The sequence below is a fragment of the Prionailurus bengalensis genome, chromosome B2, assembly GCF_016509475.1.
Source record: "Prionailurus bengalensis isolate Pbe53 chromosome B2, Fcat_Pben_1.1_paternal_pri, whole genome shotgun sequence".
Classification (NCBI taxonomy): Eukaryota; Metazoa; Chordata; class Mammalia; order Carnivora; family Felidae; genus Prionailurus; species Prionailurus bengalensis.
Genome location: NC_057349.1, coordinates 105,372,858 through 105,395,340, shown reverse-complemented (window position 1 = coordinate 105,395,340; position 22,483 = coordinate 105,372,858). Strand labels below are relative to the sequence as shown.

At 33.2% G+C, this 22,483-nt stretch overlaps 1 protein-coding gene across 1 annotated transcript in view; it reads right to left on the bottom strand.

Moving 5' to 3' along the window:
* Positions 1 to 369: 369 nt before the first annotated feature.
* The window catches only part of KPNA5 (karyopherin subunit alpha 5), a 44,238-nt gene continuing 22,124 nt past the window's right edge, over positions 370 to 22,483 (bottom strand). The window contains exons 8-14 of the mRNA XM_043592193.1: positions 21,713 to 21,812; positions 15,707 to 15,870; positions 12,831 to 12,909; positions 11,088 to 11,213; positions 10,371 to 10,498; positions 6,948 to 7,126; positions 370 to 3,826 (exon numbers count right to left, since the gene is read on the bottom strand). Coding sequence (XP_043448128.1) covers positions 3,639 to 3,826; positions 6,948 to 7,126; positions 10,371 to 10,498; positions 11,088 to 11,213; positions 12,831 to 12,909; positions 15,707 to 15,870; positions 21,713 to 21,812 — 964 coding nt within the window. The 3' untranslated portion in view covers positions 370 to 3,638. The remainder of the gene's footprint in view (positions 3,827 to 6,947; positions 7,127 to 10,370; positions 10,499 to 11,087; positions 11,214 to 12,830; positions 12,910 to 15,706; positions 15,871 to 21,712; positions 21,813 to 22,483) is intronic.

Below are 22,483 nucleotides of genomic sequence, written 5' to 3'. Positions count from 1 at the left end.
AAAAAAAAAAGAAAAAAAAAAAAAGAAAGTTAAACTGGACATTCCCTCCAATTTCTATTTATCTGGTTTAAAACTCTTCCCCTTAAATAAATGCACAGTATTGCGTTAAAATAACAGAAAAGGAAAAAAATAATCTCAAAACACGTGAAACTGCCAAAGCTTGAAATACAAAGACAGATATAATGTATAGCAGAATATGTAAGTTCTAAAATAAAGGCAACATACTGCTTTATCAGATAGGTTACAAACAACATTCTTAATGGTTTTTATAAAGTAGATGGAATTATAATCATGAGGGCATCTGTTTTTGCTCCAATAAGAATACAATAGCATCAGTAAGAACAAATAAAATAGACACATTTATATAACTGCAATTGTAAAATAGTATTTTATTATTTTTAATATAGTGCTGTAACATTTCATAATATTGCATACTGCTCAAATGTTGGTTTATTTAGTTAGACAAGAATATCCTCCCTTCATCCCACACCCCAGTCAGAATTTAAAGACACATTATCCTTTTAGAGCCCTAGCACATTTTCTCCTAATATGTCACATTTCATAAAACAGTAATGCTATGAACTAAAAGATTAAAGGTTAACAATTACTTTGATTTCAGTTTCACAAGCAGCCAGGAGATTGCCGAATTCAGAACAGCAACAAAAACTCACTAGACTTTGTAGTAGTTACCTTTTCCATAATGCTCCTTCTTAAGAAAAAATATGAAGGCAAAGGTAATGTTTCTTTTAGTCTTTTATTAAACAAATCAACCTTTATCTTGCAAGTAAGTTTTACAGTTACCAAATGATATTATTTCTGTGCCAGCAGATTTGTTTTTGTTTTTTCAGCTTTTTGTTCTGGTGCTACCAGCAAGTGAACAAAATGACATTAAAAATTAAGTTCTAGGAACACCTTTCAAAATAAAACTTGTTTAAAAACACCAGGCTAGTGAGTCAAATACTTACAAATATAAAACAAGTAACCATAATTGCATAGATTAACTAGTAAAAATTCAAATTCAGACAAAATGAAACAATGAATTTAATTAAATCAATGTAAAAGGCTCTTTCAAGTATTTCCTTGTTTTTTTTTGCATTAATGTTGTATGCATTCCCCTTTATAACATGTTTTAATTTTTTTTTTTTTTTGGCACAGTTTCTCTTGGATTTAAATATAAGAAGTCTTATTAGGAAAGAAAGTCAATTTTTTTTTTCCATAAAGGTCAGTGAATAATAATGAAAATATATTTTGAAGCATTTTAAAAATTATATTTGAAAGGAGTTGACATATATTAAAAAATTCTAATAACAAAGTATTTGCTAGTCTTGGTTCAATAAAGTCATCACCATGTCAATAGCTGGTCCCAACTATTAGATACTACTCCTTGCATCCAAATCTAATCAAATTAATTATCCAAGTAACAGATCTAAATATAATTTTATATTTAGATGCTTATAATATGGTCATATTCTGTATTTAGAGATATAAGGTTTCACTGGCAAAATTTAAAAATTGCCCCCTCAAAAATCATCTTATGTGTGAGGGTGTGTACACACACATATATTATGTTTCCTTTCATAAGAACTACTTTGTTTGAAAGACTTGACTCTGATATTCATTAATATGACTACAGGGTCCTCAAAATAAAAGCAGGCACAGCTGGTTAGTTTATGAATTATACTGCATTATTAAGTTCGGTTGATTACAAAGAGTGGAATACCCTGTCACCTGATACTTAGAACCATCTGTACCACAAAGAGTTTACCTCATAAATTCACCATCAATTTGGTAATCTTTGATATAACTACCCTGTTCTTTTGAATACACATAACACAACAACAACAACAAAAACCTTTTTTTACTCAACTTTATAACTTCCACCACAATAAAAAGGGCACAGATACAATCCTCTACTTAACAATATATAAAAGAGGTTTGGCAGATACAGTCAGCATTATGGACACCATTTAAACCTGTATTTTATATCTGTAGGTTTTAAGTGTCTTGCCAAAAGCACGGTTTCATGATACATAATTTACAAAGTGTCATACTAAGTTTTAAAAGTACTCCTATATACATTTTCTTCTTGTAACATGCCTCTGATTTCCAGCAGAAACATTATAAACGCTATCATAAATGAAATCTTTCTTTACAGAATAGACTATGGATCATATCAAAAATGCTTTAGTTCCCATCTTAAGACAGTTGTATACTAATTTTTAAATAAGTATTTTAGGTATATAATTGGAAATGTAAATAGCCTGCATATACCCATAAATGAAAAGACTGCAGTTCAACAGTACCATATCTGCTTAGAAAGCTCTAACAAGTACAGCACTGTGAGAACAACACACAGACACCATATACATATGTATCTATAAATAAATAGAATTTTCCCATTGAAACTTTTTTTTTAAAAGCTTCACAGTTTGAAGAGGTTTTTGCTGTTAATAGGTAAAACAGATACATTATACTGACCGATCTGCTACAAATGTAATCTAATACACTGATTTACAACAAACAGCGGTATGACCCTCTCTGTATTATGAAATAAAAATCCCTAATACAGATTTCAACTATATTAAAGAATCCTTAGCAATTTTCACTAGTGTCATCCTTTAGTGTCCAAACATTAAGTGCATGTAATAAAATTTAACACATAACAAGGTGATTTCTTCAGGATAATTTTGCCATTCAAGTACCCAAGTTTATTATTACACAGAAAGTGAAACTTTTCAATTACTGCTCTGAAAAATCAGAGAAAGAATTACAGTATTATTTTGCTATGCAGCACTACTTTAGATTCATGATGGCATCTCTATCATGATGCTTTTTAAAATGAAGAGTGAAAAAATAATAAAACACTATTTCAAAAATGGTAGCATATTTGGTCAAAATACAAAATATAATAATATTAATAGCATTTGTATGTTAAAAACAAATATTTAAATGTTGTGTAATCATTTTAATGTGTTCAACATGAAGAACAGCTTTTCTCTTCACAATTGCCACATTTTAATTGATTATCAGTACAATACTTCTATGTTTTATAAATAAATTTTACAGGTTTTTTGTTGTAACTTTTTTTTTTTTTGTAAAGTATAACCTACAGCACAGTGATTTATAATTTAAGGTAACAGATATTTTCACATTCTAATTTAGCTTTTACACTATTTCATGCTTCTGAAGCTTTTTTGTTTTTGCTTCAAGATAGAGGTAGATTTAATAGATTGGGCATGTCGGACTTACTGCCAGAATGCAATTCTGCTAACGCAAAACTGCTAATGCGCAGTTTCCAAGATGCTAGAAAAAATTCAGAACAATTATGTAATACTTTACCAAAGTTCTCCTTTTTAAGCTTAAGTTATTAAATAATTTTATATGTATTTAATTGTTCACAAGTAGATACAAAAAATAGATAAAACAACAGAAACACAAATACAGGTACACCAAAATAAAAACAAAACTATAACAAAAGATTGCATCCGAATGGAAACTTTTGTTTTGCTTTTTAAAAGTGCATCAACTTTTTCTTTTCTGTTCTAAGTAAAAACACACCAAACATTCCTACTGACACTGTAACAAAGAAGAGATATCTGAAACTACCCTTTTTAGCCATTAATTTTTCCCCCCCCAAGTTAAAGTTGAAACCCTTCCATTGGTGCTTCCTGCTGCTGAAACACGAACTGTTGTTGATTTTCATCCACCTGAGGTACAATGCTGGGATCATCTTCTTCTACACCAAAGTAATGTTCAATCAGATCAAAAGCCTTTTGGTAAATTTCCTGATTTTCATGGCTTTGCAGAAATTCAATTTTATCCAGACCTATTATATACATATATATAAAAAATTGTTACACAGGTTTCAACATAAATTTGAACTGAAATAATGAATCCACAGCATCTGTCAGTTCACTAGCAATGGGCTGTTATTTTTATCTAATTTTTGCATATACTGATAGCTAACACCATTTATGCCTTAAACTTTAAGAATGAGAGCATGAGGCAGTGCGGTAAGGAAGCAGCACAGGCCTGGGGGTAAAAACATCACAGTCTTCACTCTGCTAGCTGTGTGATTTTGCCCAAATAGTTTGGTTCCTTTGTAATTTAGTGTCTCAATTTTAAAATGACAGTTTTAGATTATGTAAGTCCACAGGTCCTTTCCAAAGTAATTATGCTAAATAAAAGGCACAAAAATGGAAAGCATCAAAACAAAAACACACCAAAAGGTGAGCAAACTAACACACACACATTATCTCAGAGAATGAACCAGAAGATACCAATATGGAATGAATACTATTTGCAAATCCAGTGCATCTATTATATAATTTACCAAAAGTACAACCTATAAGTGAAACTGAAAATGTCTATTTTTACAAGATAAGCAGAATCTATAGCACTTCATTTCATTGCTTCCAAGAAAAACAATCTACACACAAGTCTCAGTGATACTGAAAATCTTTTCATTTGATTACAGATGAACCTCTTCAATTGTATTATTACAGGATAGTATTGGAAGTACTAGCCAGAGCAATTATGCAATGAAAAGAAATTAAAGGCATCTAATTCAAAAAGGAAGAAGTAAAACTATCATCATTTTCATATGACATGGTTTTATAATAGAAAATCCTAAAGATTCCACCAAAAAAATAGTTAAAACTAATCAATGAATTCAGTAAAGTAGGATACAAAAACAGTGCAAAAATCTACTACATGTCTATAAACTAATAACAAACTATTAGAAAGTGAAATTTAAAAAATAATCCCATTTACAAGTGCATCAAAATGAATAAAATTCCTAGGAATACATTTAACCAAGGAGGTAAAAGACCTGTGCACTGAAAACTATAATGAAAGAAACCGAAGACGACACAAATCAATGGAAAGATATTCTGTGCTCATGGGTTGGAAGAATTAGTACTGTTAAAATGTCCACACTATCCAAAGCAATCTACAGATTCAATATCATCCATATCAAAATTCCAATGGTACTTTTCACAGAAATAGAACAAACAATCCTAAAATTTGTACTGAACCACATAAAACCCCAAATAGCCAGATGCAATCTTAAAAACAACAAAGCTGGAGGCATTATACTCCTGGATTTCAAACTATATGACAAAGCTATAATAATCAAAACTTAGTTGCATAAAAACAGATCAATGGAACATAATAGAGAGCCCAGTAAGAAACCCACATATAACATCAATCAGATTACAACAAAGGAGCAAAGAATGTAACATACAATGGGAAATAATAATCTCTTCAAAAAAACGGTGCTGGGGGGTCGCCTGGGTGGCTCAGTGGGTTAAGTGACCAGCTTCGGCTAGGTCATGATCTCACAGTTTGTGGGTTCAAGCCCCATATCAGGCTTTGTGCTGACAGCTTGGAGCCTGTTTCAGATTCTGTGTCTCCTTCCTCTGCCCTCCCCTGTACTCTTTCTTTCTTTCTTTCTCTCTCTCTCTCTCTCTCTCTCTCTCTCTCTCTCTCTCAAAAATAAATAAACATAAATAAAATGGTGCTGGGAAAACTGGACAGCTACATACAAAAGAATGAAACTGGGCCACTATCTTATACCACACACTAAAACAAACCCTGAATGGATTACTTGAATGTAAGATCTGAAATTCTAAAACTCCCAAAAGAAAACACAGCTGATAAACTCTTTGATATCGGTCTTGGCAGTTTTTGGATTTAACACCAAAAGCAATGGCAACAAAAGTCAAAATAAACACGTGAGGTTTCATCAAACTAAAACGCAAGGTTACTGTTCCTTGCATACAGCAAAGGAAGCCATCAACAAAATGAAAAGACAACCTACAGAATAGGAGAAAATATTTGCAAATCATATACTTTAAGGAGTTAATACCCAAAATATATAAATAACTCATAAAACTCAACACCAAAAACAAACCATCTGGTTAAAAAACAGGCAGAGGATCTGAATAGATATTTTTCTAAAGAACACAGATATCCAACAGGTTGAAAAGGTGCTCAACCTCACTAATCATCAAGGAAACATAAATAAAAAACTGCAATGAAATATCACCTCACATCTGTTAGAATCAGTTCTCAAAGACTAGAAATAACAAGCACTGATGTGAAGAAAACAGGACCCTAGTGCATTGCTGGTAGGAATGTAAGCTGATGCAGCCACTATGGTAAACCGTGTAGAGGGTTTTCAAAAAATTAAACTACTCAAAAAAAAAAAAAAACCACCACCATATAATTTAGCAATTCCTTTTCTGGGTATTTATCCAAAGAAAACAAAAACACTAACTAGAAAAGATACCCACACCCCCATGTTCACTGCAGCACTATTTACAGTGGCCTAGATATATAAACAACCTAAGTATTTACTGATGGAAGAGGAATTAAAAAATTGTGGTATACATGTATATAATAAAATATTATTCAGCCATAAAAAGAATGAAATCTTGCCATGTGCGACACGGATGGACCTTAAGGGCATTATGCTAAATAAAATAAGTCACACAAAGAAAGACGAATACCATGTGATCTCACTTATATGTCAAATCCAAAAATATAAAAACAAATGCCAAGCTCCTAGAGGCAGAGAACAAACTGGTGGTTGCCCGTGAAGAAGTTGGCAAAATAGGTATGAAGGAGGTCAAAAGGTACAAACTTCCAGTTATAAATAAGTCATGGGGTATAGTGTACAGTATGGGGACTATACAGTTAAGAATATTTTATTACATATTTATTAAGTTGCTAAGAGAGTAAATCTTAAAAGTGCTCATCACAAGAAAAAATCTTTATACCTATGTACAATAATGGTTGGTAACTAGACTTACTATGGTAATCATTTTGTAGCATATACAAATATTGAATCATTATCTTGTATACCTAAAACCAACATAATGTTAAACAGCAATTAAAAACAAAAAGAATTGACTATAATGATAAATTTTGAACTGACTGCTTACCATATGCTTCTTCAATGAGAGCACAGTATGGATTAATGCCTATTCCATTTTGCTTAGATTCTTGTTCTCCAAGACGTAGAATATTTTCAAGTCCATTTAAAGCCACTTGGACTATTTTAGAATCCATAACAGTCAATAGGTCACAAAGGGGTTTAATGCAACCTAAAGCTACCAAATACCTTCAGAGTAATTAAAAAAAAAAAAAAAGTAGAGGAAAAAAAATTTAAAAAGACTTAAATATTTACAACAATGATAGGAAAATATTCTTTAGTGAAATGTTACATAAACAATTAAGAAAAGTACTCATATATAAACTCAAACATGAAAACATTTAAATATTCATCTACATAGGAACCTGAAACTTCTTTTTACTCTCCTATTCTCATTTAACATAATTAGCCATAAATGATATTACAAATATTACAAAAAGATACACATAAGCAAGTTGGTACTTGGGTCTGTTTCTGCATGGCAATATGAATACTAAGAATAGTGGCTTCAAGGTGCTTTTTTTTCTTTTTTTAAAGGTGAGCCTATGTACACATATCAGGGTCGCATGGGAGTATGCAGAAATGGAGAGGAAAGAGGGACATTTAAATCAAATTTCCCACAAAAACAACTGTAGCTGATGTTCTAAGGTATCTCCTGTGTTTCAGAAGCACAGAAGGCTTCTAGGAGCAAAACAGGCTCTGTTGTGAATAATTTTAACATATATTATTCACAAAAGTTATTCCACTCATTTTTTAATACTTTGTCCTTTTCTAGTTTTTATTAGCTCTTTTCCATCCTCTATAAAATAAAGTAACTGATTTATTCACTTGGCAAAACATCCACTAAGCATAAAGGAAAAAAGCATGTGCAGAAGCCAGAATGCATGACTTCAAGGGCCAAATCCACTCCTTATTAGTTATGTGACTTTGAGTGACTGCTCTGTGCCTCAGTTTCCCCATCTTTAAATGGGGATAATAACAGTACCAAGCTCAGAGTGTTGCTGTAAAAATACAGTTAAGAACTCAATAAAGTTAGTTTCCACTCTCTTTTTTTTTTTTTAACGTTTTATTTATTTTTGAGACAGAGAGAGACAGAGCATGAACGGGGGAGGGTCAGAGAGAGGGAGACACAGAATCTGAAACAGGCTCCAGGCTCTGAGCTGTCAGTACACAGCCCAACGCAGGGCTTGAACTCACGGACCGCGAGATCATGACCTAAGCCGAAGTCGGCCGCTTAACCGAGTGAGCCACCCAGGCAACTCCCACTCTCTTTTTTTTTTTTTTTTTTAAATTTTTTTTTCAACGTTTTTATTTTATTTTTTTGGGACAGAGAGAGACAGAGCATGAACGGGGGAGGGGCAGAGAGAGAGGGAGACACAGAATCGGAAACAGGCTCCAGGCTCTGAGCCATCAGCCCAGAGCCCGACGCGGGCTCGAACTCACGGACCGCGAGATCGTGACCTGGCTGAAGTCGGACGCTTAACCGACTGCGCCACCCAGGCGCCCCCACTCTCTTTTTTTTAAAAAAGTATATACCTTCACTAGAGCACTCACTTGCCATATACCATACTAAAATTGATCAATATATTTGTTGAATGAATATCTCATAGAGGTATGAAGTTAACGGACATAAAATACATGAAAGTATCTGATATACTCCTGACACTCAATAACTGAAATGATGTAGCACAACAACTGGCAATATCAGATATTCAATAAATATTAGTGGTATGCATGCTGAAATTAATCTAAGATCTCTTCCCATATATGTAGAATTAATGAAATGGTGAAAATGGTTAGAAAAATAATCACCTTGGTTTGGACACTTGATTCACACTAATAAATCTAATTACATATGGACAACATAATAATGAATATAAACTGAAAAAACACAACTATTTATAGGTTAACAAAGAAACTTTGGTACCCAAAGCACATAAAAATAATATTAGTATATAAAAAATGCAAGCCAGAACAAAGGAAAGATCTTGTTTTATTACTGCTTATATTCATAACATAATGAAATGGAAATGTAATAAAACAAGTAGAATGGAAAATAAGGAGAGATGTTATCAACATGTAGAAATATAAATCTAAGACAGCAAGATATAGTACAAGTGTAGGCAATAATAGACAAAACCTTCTCAGTGATTTGTAAAGTAGCTAGTAGACTGACTTCTTCTTTTATAAATTAAGAAATAAATCAAATACTAATTAGAAAATACTTCCTAAATAGGCACTTCAAGAAACCTAAAAAGTCCTGAGTTTCCAGACAAATCCATAGAACAAGAAGATTCTGTAGGAAGTTAGGCTTTTAGACAAGTGCAAAGTAGAACCTTGCTATGGGGGAAATGCACAAGACAAAAAGGAACTCAAGAATTCTGATCGTAAAAGCTGTGATGATTTCACATAATAATGATAACAGCAGCTAATCTTAGTAGAGAATTTAATGTTTAAGCACCATGTTAAGCATTTAAATGTATGAATTACATTTAATTATCAAGATACTACCATAAGTACTATCTGTTAATCAAATTCATTTAAAAAATGAAGAAACTGGGGTGCTTAGGTGGCTCAGTCAGTTAAGTGTCTGACTCTTGGTTTTGGCTTAGGTCATGATCTCACAGTTCGTGGGATTCAGCCCCATCCATGTTGGGCTCCAAGCTGACAGTGCAGAGCCTACTTGGGATCCTCTCTCTCTCTCTCTCTCTCTCTCTCTCTCTCTCTCTCTCTCTGCCTGTCCCCTGCTTGCTGTCTCTCTCAAAATGAATAATTAAATTAAAAAAAAATTAAGAAACTGTGGATTAAACAGGTAAAATGACTTTGTCAAGGTCATGCAACTTTTACTGAGGGAACAGGATTTGAAAGCATCCTGACTTCAAAGCCCACAGTACCTATTTATGTTGTTAGTAAAATAAACAAGTAAATAAACAATAAAAGGCTTAGATTCAAAAAGTTATCATAAAAAAGAAAGAAAGAATACTAGTAATGAAAAATAAAAGATACCATCCATAGATAAGGCTAATAACCAGTTAGGAGAACATTACTATACAAACAAATGTCTATTTCAATGTATTTTAGATAAGGGATGCTCAAATTCATTAGCCATTTCTATATAATAAAGTTACATGTATGTGATTTCAATGGTCTAAAAAAATTTGCAAACTAATATAGACTGTTCTTTTTCAGATTTTTTAATCTCTGATATTTAAATACAGTCTGTCAAAGAGAATGGTGTTATTATCCTTTAATGAAAAAAAAAAAAACCTGTGAATGAATATACCTAATGTAACAAATGCTTTCATTTCACATTAAAATGCTTACTAACTGATTTAGAAATAATGTTTTAGTTTCATCAACAAATAAAATGTATTTAGTACTTCATTTAGTTCTATTGACATTTTAAAAAATATCAAAAAAATTTTTATCATACCTTACTTGTTCTGGAGTGCCTCCTGATGTTGCATTAGTTATAGCCCAAGCTGCTTCTTTTCTGGTGCGAAACTCTGCTTTCTGAAGAATCTCAATCAAAACAGGAAAAATATTTGCATCTATAACAGCCTGAGGACGAAAAATGATACAGCATAATCAATGCAAATACTGTTTTAAACATATTAGTAAGTGGAGAGACTCATTGATTTTAAAATGCCAGGCTTTTTGGAAATACCTCTGATAATCTTTCTAATCTTTCAACAAACTTTCATGATTGCAGAATATATTAACAGAATATTAATTTTAAATATGATGAAGTACAAGGTGGATAATTTATCAAAATGGGTAATTTTTGACTCAAGAAGCTTGGTAAGATCCTAATAAATCACTACTTAAAAGCTTAGAAAGGAAGATCACTACCTATTTAAAACTAATATAAATCCATCCTTTTTAAAGAGTAGCCATATGTGTCCAGCACTGTGGGCAATTTTATACACGCACGCACACACACAGACACACACACACACACACAATTCCTCACTAGACTCCTACAAATTAATGTTATTATTTTAGAGGAGAAAAGGCTATGTTCTTTAAAATACTTTTCAAGATCTTTTTAAGTAACTCACTAAAAAAAAAAATCACTGGTAAAATGCTGACTTTTGTCCACACTGACTTATGAAATCTTGCTGTTTTCTTAGATCTGAAAGGTATTTACCTGAATCTGAGCTCTATTTCCAGCAGTGATATTAGAAACAGTCCAGCAGGCTTCTTTTCTGATTGATTCCTTTGGGCTACTCAACAAGTGTAAGAGACATGGTAATGCAGAGCAATTCAAAATTACCTAAAACAAAAATCAGAAATGGAAACAAAGTTTTATGACAAAAATAACAAAAAAACAAAACAAATGAAAAAAATCCACACAAAAATATACTAATAATTTAATTTAGAAATATAAAAACCACTCTGAAAAACTAAATTGGGAAAAAAGGGATTCCTTTCAAAGTAAAACTTAGGTTTTTACTATCTTCTACTCTCCCTCTTTGCCAAATCTGGTCTAATGCAGGTGCAGAAAGTGCCCTTGTCAAACCACCAAAATGCGAATTAGCAGTACATTCAGAGGTGTGCCCTTCAAGTTTAGGAATACACTCAAGAGTTCAACTGATACAACAATTTGAAGAGAGATTTAGTGACTGGCCAGTATCCGACCCCTAGTTTTACCGAATGAAATGATGGAAAAAAAAAATCAAACAGGTCGAAAGTACCTGATTCTATAAATGTAAAAAACCTCAATGTATACAATAAGGTAATTTTTTTTTCATTAAAATGTTTATTCCACTTCTCTTTTATAAAATAGTATGTTCTGCTTTGTCTCTTTACATTAATTCCATGGCATAATTGTGTTCCTATTTTCAAAATATCCACAATGATTTGCATTAAATTTACTTGGTGAAGAATGCATGAAGCAGTATATGAAAATTCTGCTGAAGAGTATATGTTTAAAAGGGCATTCTCATTTAAAGAGCTATTTCAAATGAGAAACTATCAATTACTAAGCATTGCCTATTTAATAACTAATGTGTAAGTACCTAAATAGGACTTGAATAAATTAAAACTGAAAGACAATATGTAAATTAGAATAAAATTTATTTAATGGTGGCAAAGGAGAACTGAATGTGTTACAGAGTTTAAGTTCCTATCTTCAAAAAAGACTGCCCCAGATGTAATCTTGACATCACACCTTTTTTTTGGTATGTCACCATTCTCCAAAAGACAGACAGACAGACACAGACACATGTAGTTACTAATCCAGGAAATGTTTCCTTCCATTCTCATAATCTAGATCTTCAATCTACTAAAAAAGGCCCTCCCATTTCTAACCAATCCCCTTCTAACCTGTTTATAATCAATCACTCTCTCCCTGATAGTTCCTCTTCCAGTCAACCTTATTGTCTCTTAAACACAACTCACACATCTACTTCTGTACCTATGGTCATATAAATCTCTTCTGGTTTACTTAAATTCTTCTCCATCTTTAAAATACAGTTTAATTACAACTCCGTTATGGAATCTACAAAGATTTCTCAGCACAGTGATCTCTTCTTAAAATTTTTATCGCATTTACTGACCAATCAGCTCTCGTCAAACATATACTAAACTTGGGCAATTTACTTTGTTTTAATATGTATTTTCTCCTCAATTTTATCATAAATCCCTCAAGAGCCTACCTTCTATCTTATACTTCTTTACATCAATATATATCTAGGATAGTGCTTTCACACAGAGGTATTTGAGGTTAATCACTTATTACCAAGAATATGCTTATTACCATTACATTGTAGATGTCTATATAGTTGTGGCAATGCTAAAGTCTTGATTAATATGTAACCAAGTAGTATGAAACTAGGTAAATTTCTTAAAATCCATTATGTTAACAATTTATGTTAAAGTCTGAACTCACCTGTGTTTGAATATCATCACCAGTCACAATATTACCAACTGCTCTTAATGCAGGTGATACAACTTTATAATCATTGTGCCTAAAAATAATAAAAATACCAACTTACATGATATATGAGAGTTAAAATTTACCCAAAAAATGCAAAAATAGTACAAAAATACCTGTATACTCTTTACCCAGAAATCCCATTAAAGTTTCACTAGTTACCCCAGTAACACCTTTGTAATAAAGAATCTAATCCAGGATTATGTATTATACCCAGCTGTCATGTCTCTAGTCTCTTTCAATACAAAAAAGTTCCTATTTTTTTCTTTATGATCTTGACATTTTTTTTTATTTTTTTTTTTTAAAAAAATTTTTTTTTCAACGTTTATTTATTTTGGGGACAGAGAGAGACAGAGCATGAACGTGGGAGGGGCAGAGAGAGAGGGAGACACAGAATCAGAAACAGGCTCCAGGCTCTGAGCCATCAGCCCAGAGCCTGATGCGGGGCTCGAACTCACGGACCGCGAGATTGTGACCTGGCTGAAGTCGGACGCTTAACCGACTGCGCCACCCAGGCGCCCCTGATCTTGACATTTTTGATGATCATAAGCCAATTATCTGTTTTTCCTCCAATGTATCCTCATGATTAAGACACAAATCACCTACTTTTAGCTGGGACATCACAAATGCTATAGTCTTTTCATTACATAGTATAGCATCTGACACCTGTTTTTTCTACAATAGTGGTGCAGAACTCCAGTCAATTAGGATGATGTTTGTCAGATTTCTCCTCTTTAACATTACTGTTTTTCCCTTTATAATTAATATTTTGGAGAGGATATACTTTTATACTATGTAAAATCCCATTCCTTATCCCACTTTTACCACTACTTTCACCATTTCTTGATGTGTATTGTTTGAATTATTATTCATATTGTTGCCAACGATGATATTCTAATACCATTATTTCAACTGTATGTCTTTTCTACCTTATCTATTGATCTACCTACTTATTTTAGTATGGACTCATGGACTCCTATTTTATTCAATACGTTAGTTTGGTTCTTGTTAATGAAGAGTAGTAAAAACCAAGATTTCATGTGTTCAGCTTTTTAATATAGATGTATCTCTACTCTCAGGCTCTTTAAGAGGATAAACACACACACACACACACACATTTATTTCTACATCTATCTCTTTATGTTAAAAGCCATGAGTTCACATTCAAATCTCCAGTTCTAATCTAATACCACAAGATTATTCTGGCTTTCCTCCCTTCCATATTTGTATTTCCATTCTCTTAGAATAAGAAACTGGCTTCTTTTATCATAATCTCCCCACACATGACCAATCTTCTGATCTGGCTAGGCTGTTATCCATCATTTGTTGGCTCCAAACCTTGCTCCAGCCTGCCTGCTCTTCTGGTCTAATGGGTGCCACCCTCAAGCTTGAGCCCTAACACCCCCATTAGATGTTGTCCTCAGACTGGAGCCACAACCCCTTATCAGACCTCTCTTCTTTGTACTGTCTGCCTTGTTTGTTTTTTTGACAAAAGGAAGGAATATAGTAAATCTTTTTTTATTTATTTATTTTTTTAAATTTTTTTCAACGTTTTTTATTTATTTTTGGGACAGAGAGAGACAGAGCATGAACGGGGGAGGGGCAGAGAGAGAGGGAGACACAGAATCGGAAACAGGCTCCAGGCTCTGAGCCATCAGCCCAGAGACTGACGCGGGGCTCGAACTCACGGGCCGCGAGATCGTGACCTGGCTGAAGTCGGACGCTTAACCGACTGCGCCACCCAGGCGCCCCTAGTAAATCTTTTTTTAAAAACAGGATACATGGGGCGCCTGGGTGGCGCAGTCGGTTAAGCGTCCGACTTCAGCCAGGTCACGATCTCGCGGTCCGGGAGTTCGAGCCCCGCGTCGGGCTCTGGGCTGATGGCTCAGAGCCTGGAGCCTGTTTCCGATTCTGTGTCTCCCTCTCTCTCTGCCCCTCCCCCGTTCATGCTCTGTCTCTCTCTGTCCCAAAAATAAATAAACGTTGAAAAAAAAAAAATTTAAAAAAAAAAAAAAACAGGATACAGAAACCATCTTGAAAATTACATATATACATATATATAATAATATAATATAATATATATAATATATATTATATATATATATATTTTTTTTTTTTTTTAGAGCAAGAGAGGAAGCAGGGGAGGGGCAGAGGAAGAGAGAGAAAGAATCCTAAGCAGGCTCCAAACTCAGCACAGTGCCCAACAAAGGGCTTGATCCCACGACCCTGGGATAATGATCGGAGCTGAAATCAAGAGTCAGATGCTCAACCAATTGAGCCACCCAGCCACTCCAGAAACTATCTTTTTAAAACAAGTTGTCTTACAAGTTTTTAACTTCTTTTATAGAAAATATATTCTTTTTAAAGAAGGTAGCAATAACAGCCCAGCAAGAGAAATACTAACACAAGTGAAATACTAAATGTTTTCATTACATGGACTTTTACGTAAGTTAGCTATTGTAATGAACAATTGACTAGATTACAGGTTCTGTAAGAACAAGTACTGTGTTCTATACTTCATTAACAATATCTTGTACAACACTAGAGGCAATAGGAATTCCATATATACCTGCTGAATTAAATCCCTCCCACTCATTAAGAGATTAAAATTAATGAAATATATTAATGAAATGATTAGTTCCAACTAGAGGATATGAGATGCAAATTTAAGCATTATAGCTTTTCAGCATTATAGCTGTTCTGAAAAGTGGGGTTGATGGCTTTTTAATCCTTCCTGAAGATGGTGACTCTTGAGATATTTACAAGGCCATTATTCTAACTGCTAGACTTAATACATAATCATACAATTATTTATCATAAATTATAGTTACATCAAAAGTTCCACCAATCTTCGACAGACTCCAGAATCAATGACTGCTTGAATTTTATCATTGGGTCCATCAGAGAGATAAGAAAGGGCCCAGCACACATCTGCTAATACATCTGGGTCACTGCTAAACAATAATCGTGACAAGACATTTAAGCAAGGTGAAACCTGGAAGAAAAGAAAAGAGCCAATATTTAACAATTTTCTCTAAGATCAAGTTTCCTTAGGCAAATGCAGAAACTCATTTTAAAACAAAAATTTAATAATACAAAAAAGTACCAGCGAAATTAACACATTCTATTATTTTAAAATTATGATCAGATATATGAACATATAATTATTTCCAATTAATCTTAAATAAGATATGTGGTAATTTAAACCTTTTTAGGGTAATGAAATACATATTTGAGATGCTCTATGTTTAAATCATACACATACACACCCAAAAAAGGCATATCAAAACAGAGGGAAGTAAAAATGTTAAAAGTGTCTAATATAATAATCATGGAATATGATACAACATAAATGAATCTCAACCTACTCATCATATATACATTATTGGAAATAAACCTAATAACAGTTGAGGATTAAAGGTGTAGAAAATACAAAAAGAAATCTGAAAGGTTTTTAAATGGAAGTCACTACTAAACTCTACTTCTTAATGTAATGAAACCCTGAATCTTCAACACACACACACACACACACACACACACACACACACACACCAGAGACTTAAGTCCTCTAGCATTAATATTCCAACTAATTAGCTGTGCAATGAGCACATCACTTCATCTCTGAAACTCAGTTTCCAATTCTGTGAAACAAAGGTTGAATTAGATAAATTTATGATCTTTCCTTTCTTAGGTCAGACAGACCTAGACTCATTAGCTGTGTGACCATGGGCAAATTACCTAACATCTCTGAAACCCATTTTCTTCATTTATAAAACAGGAATAACACAGTCCTGTTAAATTATAAGAATGCACATAGCATCTTAGAATAGTGCTGGCATATAGTAAGCACTGAGACTGAGATGTTGCTTGGCTCTTTTTATTGCCATGATCAGTATTGATTCTATATTCCTTAAAGTTTTTTTTTTTTAAATGTTTGTTTATTTTTGAGGGAGAAAGAGAGAGAGTGCATGCATGTACACACACACATAAACACACACACAGGGGCGGGGCAGAGAGAGGGAGACAGAATCCTAAGCAGGCTCCAGGCTGTCACGGCAGAGCCCCGACGCAGGGCTCAAACTCATGAACCATGAGATCATGACCCGAGCTGAAATCAAGAGTCAGACACTTAACCAACTGAGCCACCCAGGCGTCCTTGAAGTTGTTTTTTTTTTTTTTTTTTTATCAGCATCCTAAAGTATCCCTTCTATCTCAGAAAAGGGCTGTATGCTAAATTTAGATATGCTACAAAAAAAAGAGTAATGATAGCTTTTTCATGCTTAGTATTTTATTTTTATTTAAAAAAAAATTTTTTTTTAAATGTTTACTTATTTTTTGAGAGAGAGAGAGAGAGAGAGAGAGCAGGGGAAAGGCAGAGAGAGAGGGAGACACAAAATCCGAAGCAGGCTCCAGGCTCCAGTTGTCAGAACAGAGCCCGAGACACGGAGCTCGAACTCATGGACCGTGAGATCATGACCTAAGCCGAAGTCAAACGCTTAACCAACTGAGCCACCCAGATGCCCCTCATGCTCTAGTATTTTAGATGAATTTTCTCTTTACCTCAATTTTAAAGACTGCCAGGACATAAACTATAACCTTCTAAAAATACTTATCAATGTTCTCTGCTGGGCCGTCTCCTGTAAGGATGACCCTAGGGCCCCGGAACAAGAAATAGTTTCTTTACAAAATAGATGTGTTTGTAAGTTAGTAAAACAAATCTGCACAACTGGATCCTTCCTGAACAATCATGCCTTCACCCTTGCCAACCACCTTCTCTTCCTTGAACAGAGAAATGTGTAAATTATTTTTAAAGCAAATATAAATTTTTGAGTTAAAAAATTCAGCATAGTCGGGCTCTGGGCTGATGGCTCGGAGCTTGGAGCCTGTTTCCAATTCTGTGTCTCCCTCTCTCTCTGCCCCTCCCCCGTTCATGCTCTGTCTCTCTCTGTCCCAAAAATAAATAAACGTTGAAAAAAAAATTTTTTTTTAAAATAAAAAAATAAATAAAAAAAAAATTCAGCATAGCTAATCCATATCTTTGTACTGACTTAAAAAACAGTGAAGTACTACATATTTTTAAAGGAAGCAAAATAAAAATATTTCTGATTCACTGTCTTCTCAGAACAAGGAAAAGAAGAAAGAGAAATACAAATTCTATCTCTGAGGAGTGCAGTGGACATCTGTAATCCTGCCTGTAATATATTGGGGACATGATTATAAATGAGGAGGGAAAGGTGGCACCTCAATGCCTGGAGAGGTAGCTACCAATAAGAAGGAAGCTTAAAAAAAAAGAAGAAAAAGAAAGCTAATTTATCATCCAACTATCATCCCAAAGATCTCAAGAATCAGAGGTACCAGGTATCACAGAAAACACAGAAGAGGAACAGTGTTAAAACAGAAAGGGCTTAAAAATCTAAATGGGAAACAGGTTAGACTCTGGGTCCCTACCATATAGGGACCATATTCTCAATGCTACCAAAGACTAGACGTTTATTTTAAGGAGAAGCTGAACAACAAAAAGTGAACTACAGAAACTGAACTTTGGGGTATCAGGCATAGACAAGGTTGAAATAAAGCACAGGATCAGAAATTCCAGAGTAAAAGTTTACATACTGACTGAAGAAATCCTCTAGCCCTCTTCCAATACCCAATTCTCACATCTCCAGTAGTATTATCTATATACTACACCTCAACCCAATCTATTTACTTTCCAGCAGGAGACTGGAAAATCGTCTCTGGAGACAGTATGATCTCAGAAAGCATACTGAAATTTGGAGTTCCTCAGAGAAAACATGGTTTTGCTGTCCAATTACTCTGTAATGAAGTCCATGAAATGATGAGTCTAAACACCCACCTATCTACCCATTTTCCATTTAGCTTTTACTGCCTGCTTCCTAAGTATGTCCAGAGTACCCAAGACCACCAGTTAAATGAGGAGATCCCCCAGTAAAAATGAGACTAAGACAAACAAACCATAAACAAAACAAAAACATACAAAAAAACAGAGACACCAGAAAAAAGAAAAGCTCAAAAAAGCTGTAAATCCTCACAGATGCATAATTTGCTAGGTCCATAAAAGAAGCTTATAGAAGAAGTCTGTATAAAAATGAGCAGAAAACAAAACAAAAAAAATCTTGAAAATATAAAATATGATTGTAAAAATAAAAATTTCAAAAAAAGTCAACGATACAGGAAAAATCTCTCATAGAAAAGTCACAGAAAATGTATGCAACAAAAGTCTTAAGCCCTTTTAACGTGAATTACACTGTAAGCTTGGGATATATAAGTAAACAAGAGACAAAGATTCCTAACTCTAAGGAGTTTATATTTTAATGGAAGATTTTTTTTAATTAATATATGTAAAAAATTTTAAAAACACATACTATGTTAAAGGATGCTGACAAAAAAATTAGATTAAAATGTGGAAGTCAGTGGCTGGAGGCAGTGACAGATTACATTATTATATACAGTAATCAGAGTAGAGCTCATGGAAAAGGTGATTTATAAGCAAGCATTTAAGGAAGAAAAGGGAATTAGGTACATATTAAGCAGATACTAAGCATTAAGTTGTAGGCCAATGGTTCTCAAAGTGTGGTCCATGGACCCCTGGAGGATTCCTGAAACTTTCAGGGGGCTCTTTAATGCCAAAACCATTTTCATAATTATTCTAACACATAATGGGTCTTTTTCACTTTGTTGACATTTGTACTAAAGCTACAAAAGCAATGGTGGGTAAAACTATCAGTACTTCAGTATAAATCAAGGCAGTAGTACCAAAATGTACCACTGATCTTTGAATTTTTTACTTCCACATACTTCCAAGGGGAGAGAAACCCAGTTTCATTTAAGAATTAACTTGTAGAAACAGTAAAAACTACTAATTTTATTAAATCTCAACTCTTGAATACATGTTTTTTTTGAATACATTATAAGATGAAATGGGAAATATGCACATACACATATATATATACATATAAAATATATTTTAAGGGGCACCTGGATGGCTCAGTAGGTTAAGCAGCTGACTCTTGATTTAAGCTCAGGTCATGATCTCATGGTTCATGAGTTTGAGCTGCTTGGGATTTTGTCTCTCCCTCTCTGCCCCTATCCCATTTGTGCACTCTCTTTCCTTCTCTCTCTCAAAAATAAATAAATATATATTTAAAAAAATAATCCAATACTGTTACTAATAAGGAAAAAGGAAAAATCAAACATGGCATTTTAAACTAATTATATATTTACAACTATCTCATAATTATTATTTAAAAATATACACATACAGATGCACACTATTTTAAAAGCAGAGGAAGGCAACAAAACCCCAAACGCTTAAAAGTAATGTATTTTAAAGAAAGAAATTTAAAATGAAAAGCAATGCATAAACCAAAGTTCACGGAGTAAAATCTCAATTAAAATAGCATTTTTAAGAGGTAAAATAGATTACTATGATTGCTAAAACCATAAATATAATTAGCAAGCAAATTCTACATGCAAGTCTAAACATATAAATAGCTGGTGAAAGATTCACCACCATCAGTTGAATGGATCCTTATCATCTCCTTAGATAAAATATGAACATTTTCTTTCCTTCCAATTCTATAATGATCATGCCAAATAATCACCTTTTTTATACAGGTTTTTTTTTTAAGGCTGTTTGAGGGGTACTTGTGTACCACATAATATTCTTTTCCTTGTATTATACACAGTCCAAATACTCATTTCTTCTTTCACTATTAAAGTGAAAATTATAAAAAATCCTTTTATACTGAATAAGGCCATTGTTGCAACATTGTTTTATAATGTTTTATATGCTTCCTCGAGGAGCTGTGGTACAACTTATGCAAAACTTTTCTAATATATGTATCTATTAAACCAAATTTCTGATTAAAATAATAATTTTGTTCCTCCTTTTAGCATACTTTACAATGCTTTAAACTAGCTCTTTAGTCATATTATGCACTTGTCAACAAACATGGAATAGAATAAGCATAGATGGTAGTATAAGAATTTTATGAACTATGATTGAACCCATAACATGCTATGGGGTGTGGAGAAAGATCAACAGAATCATGGTACCAATGAGATTTTAAAGTCGTGTTGGCAGTTCACATGAAATGTGGCCAAATCATCCATTTTTAAAACTGGAATGGTTAAAGCATAAATGAGAAGGCATACTAATTCATGCATATTTTTGAATAAGGAATTTATTATTTTTTGCGCCCAGAAACATTATCACTAAATCCACACCAGATTTTGAGCTCTTGTTCCTCTTTAATTAATACTGAATTCAGAAGAAGTATAATGATAGCCCAGAAATTTACCTACATTCTATTTTTTTAACAGCATCTTATTGGTAAGACAATAGAACTAGATTGGGAATTTATTAATAATCTACTCTTTTAGCAGAATATGAGGAGATGGGGAAAAATATATTCTAAACAGATAAAAAGTACACTGGGAAAGCAGAAGCCACCATGGACTAATTACTTTTCAGATTTTACAACTAAGAGTAGACCTGGATGAATTACCTTTACCTTTTTAGGGGCTTCAATTTCCTATAAATGAAAAGAACTAGACTAGTGGATTTCTAAAGTCAACATTAACGTACATAAACATCAAGTGACAAAGTGACAATGGTTGCTGAGAGGCAATCATGAGGTAAAGTAAGAGCAGAAGGGAAACTTCTTTTCCACTGTATATCTCAATATTGTCTGGTCAATAAAGAAAATAATTACCAAAAAAAGGCATAATGTTTCTTTCAATCTCTAAAAATCTATTATAAGGAGATTTAAACATTTATATAGATAGATTCCTTAATTTGTATATTTTATTCGTACCTTACTAAAGTTTGGAGGAGGGTTTTTCCCTCTACATAAATTTGAGAGGGCCCATACAGCATTTCTGGTTGTTGTTAGTCTGTTTGAATTTGTTAATAACCTGCCAAAAAAAAAAAAAAAAAAAAAAAAAAAAAAAGAAAGAAAGAAAGAAAAGAAAAGAAAATTGTCACTTTACATTCATTTTTTCTCTTTAGCTATTTTGTATCATAAAGTATAAAAATTCACAATATATTTCATAAGGTAGTCAAACCCAAGTGGTAAACTAGGAAAGGGGAATTTTAAAAATAATTATATCCCCAGAAATAAAAATATGTATCACCACTTTACTTTTAAAAATTGGAATCTATGATCTGAATAGATTTTTACAAGACATAAAACATGTCAAAATAAAGGGTGTCATGGAAAACTGACTCATTTCTATATACTTTAAAAAGAGTATTAGATTACTTTTTTTTTTAGCAAGAAAATAATACATTATACTTTTAGGAAGCAAGGTATGTACACAGGGTCAAATCAAATGCAGATCAGCTACTGAGAAGAGATGTTTGGTTCTGAATAGATTGTCTCTCAGTATATTTGATCTGAAACCTTCCACAGCTATTCAGAAACTAGGTTAAAAAAAAAAAAAAAAACCTCTATTCTGTAGTGACATGAGCAAAAATGGTAGAGAAGGTAACTTTTGCAGCTTGTCCCCCACTAGAAAAAAATATATAAACAACAACAAAAAAATCTGCAAACTTTGTCAGAATCAACTTTATCAGAACTCTTGAA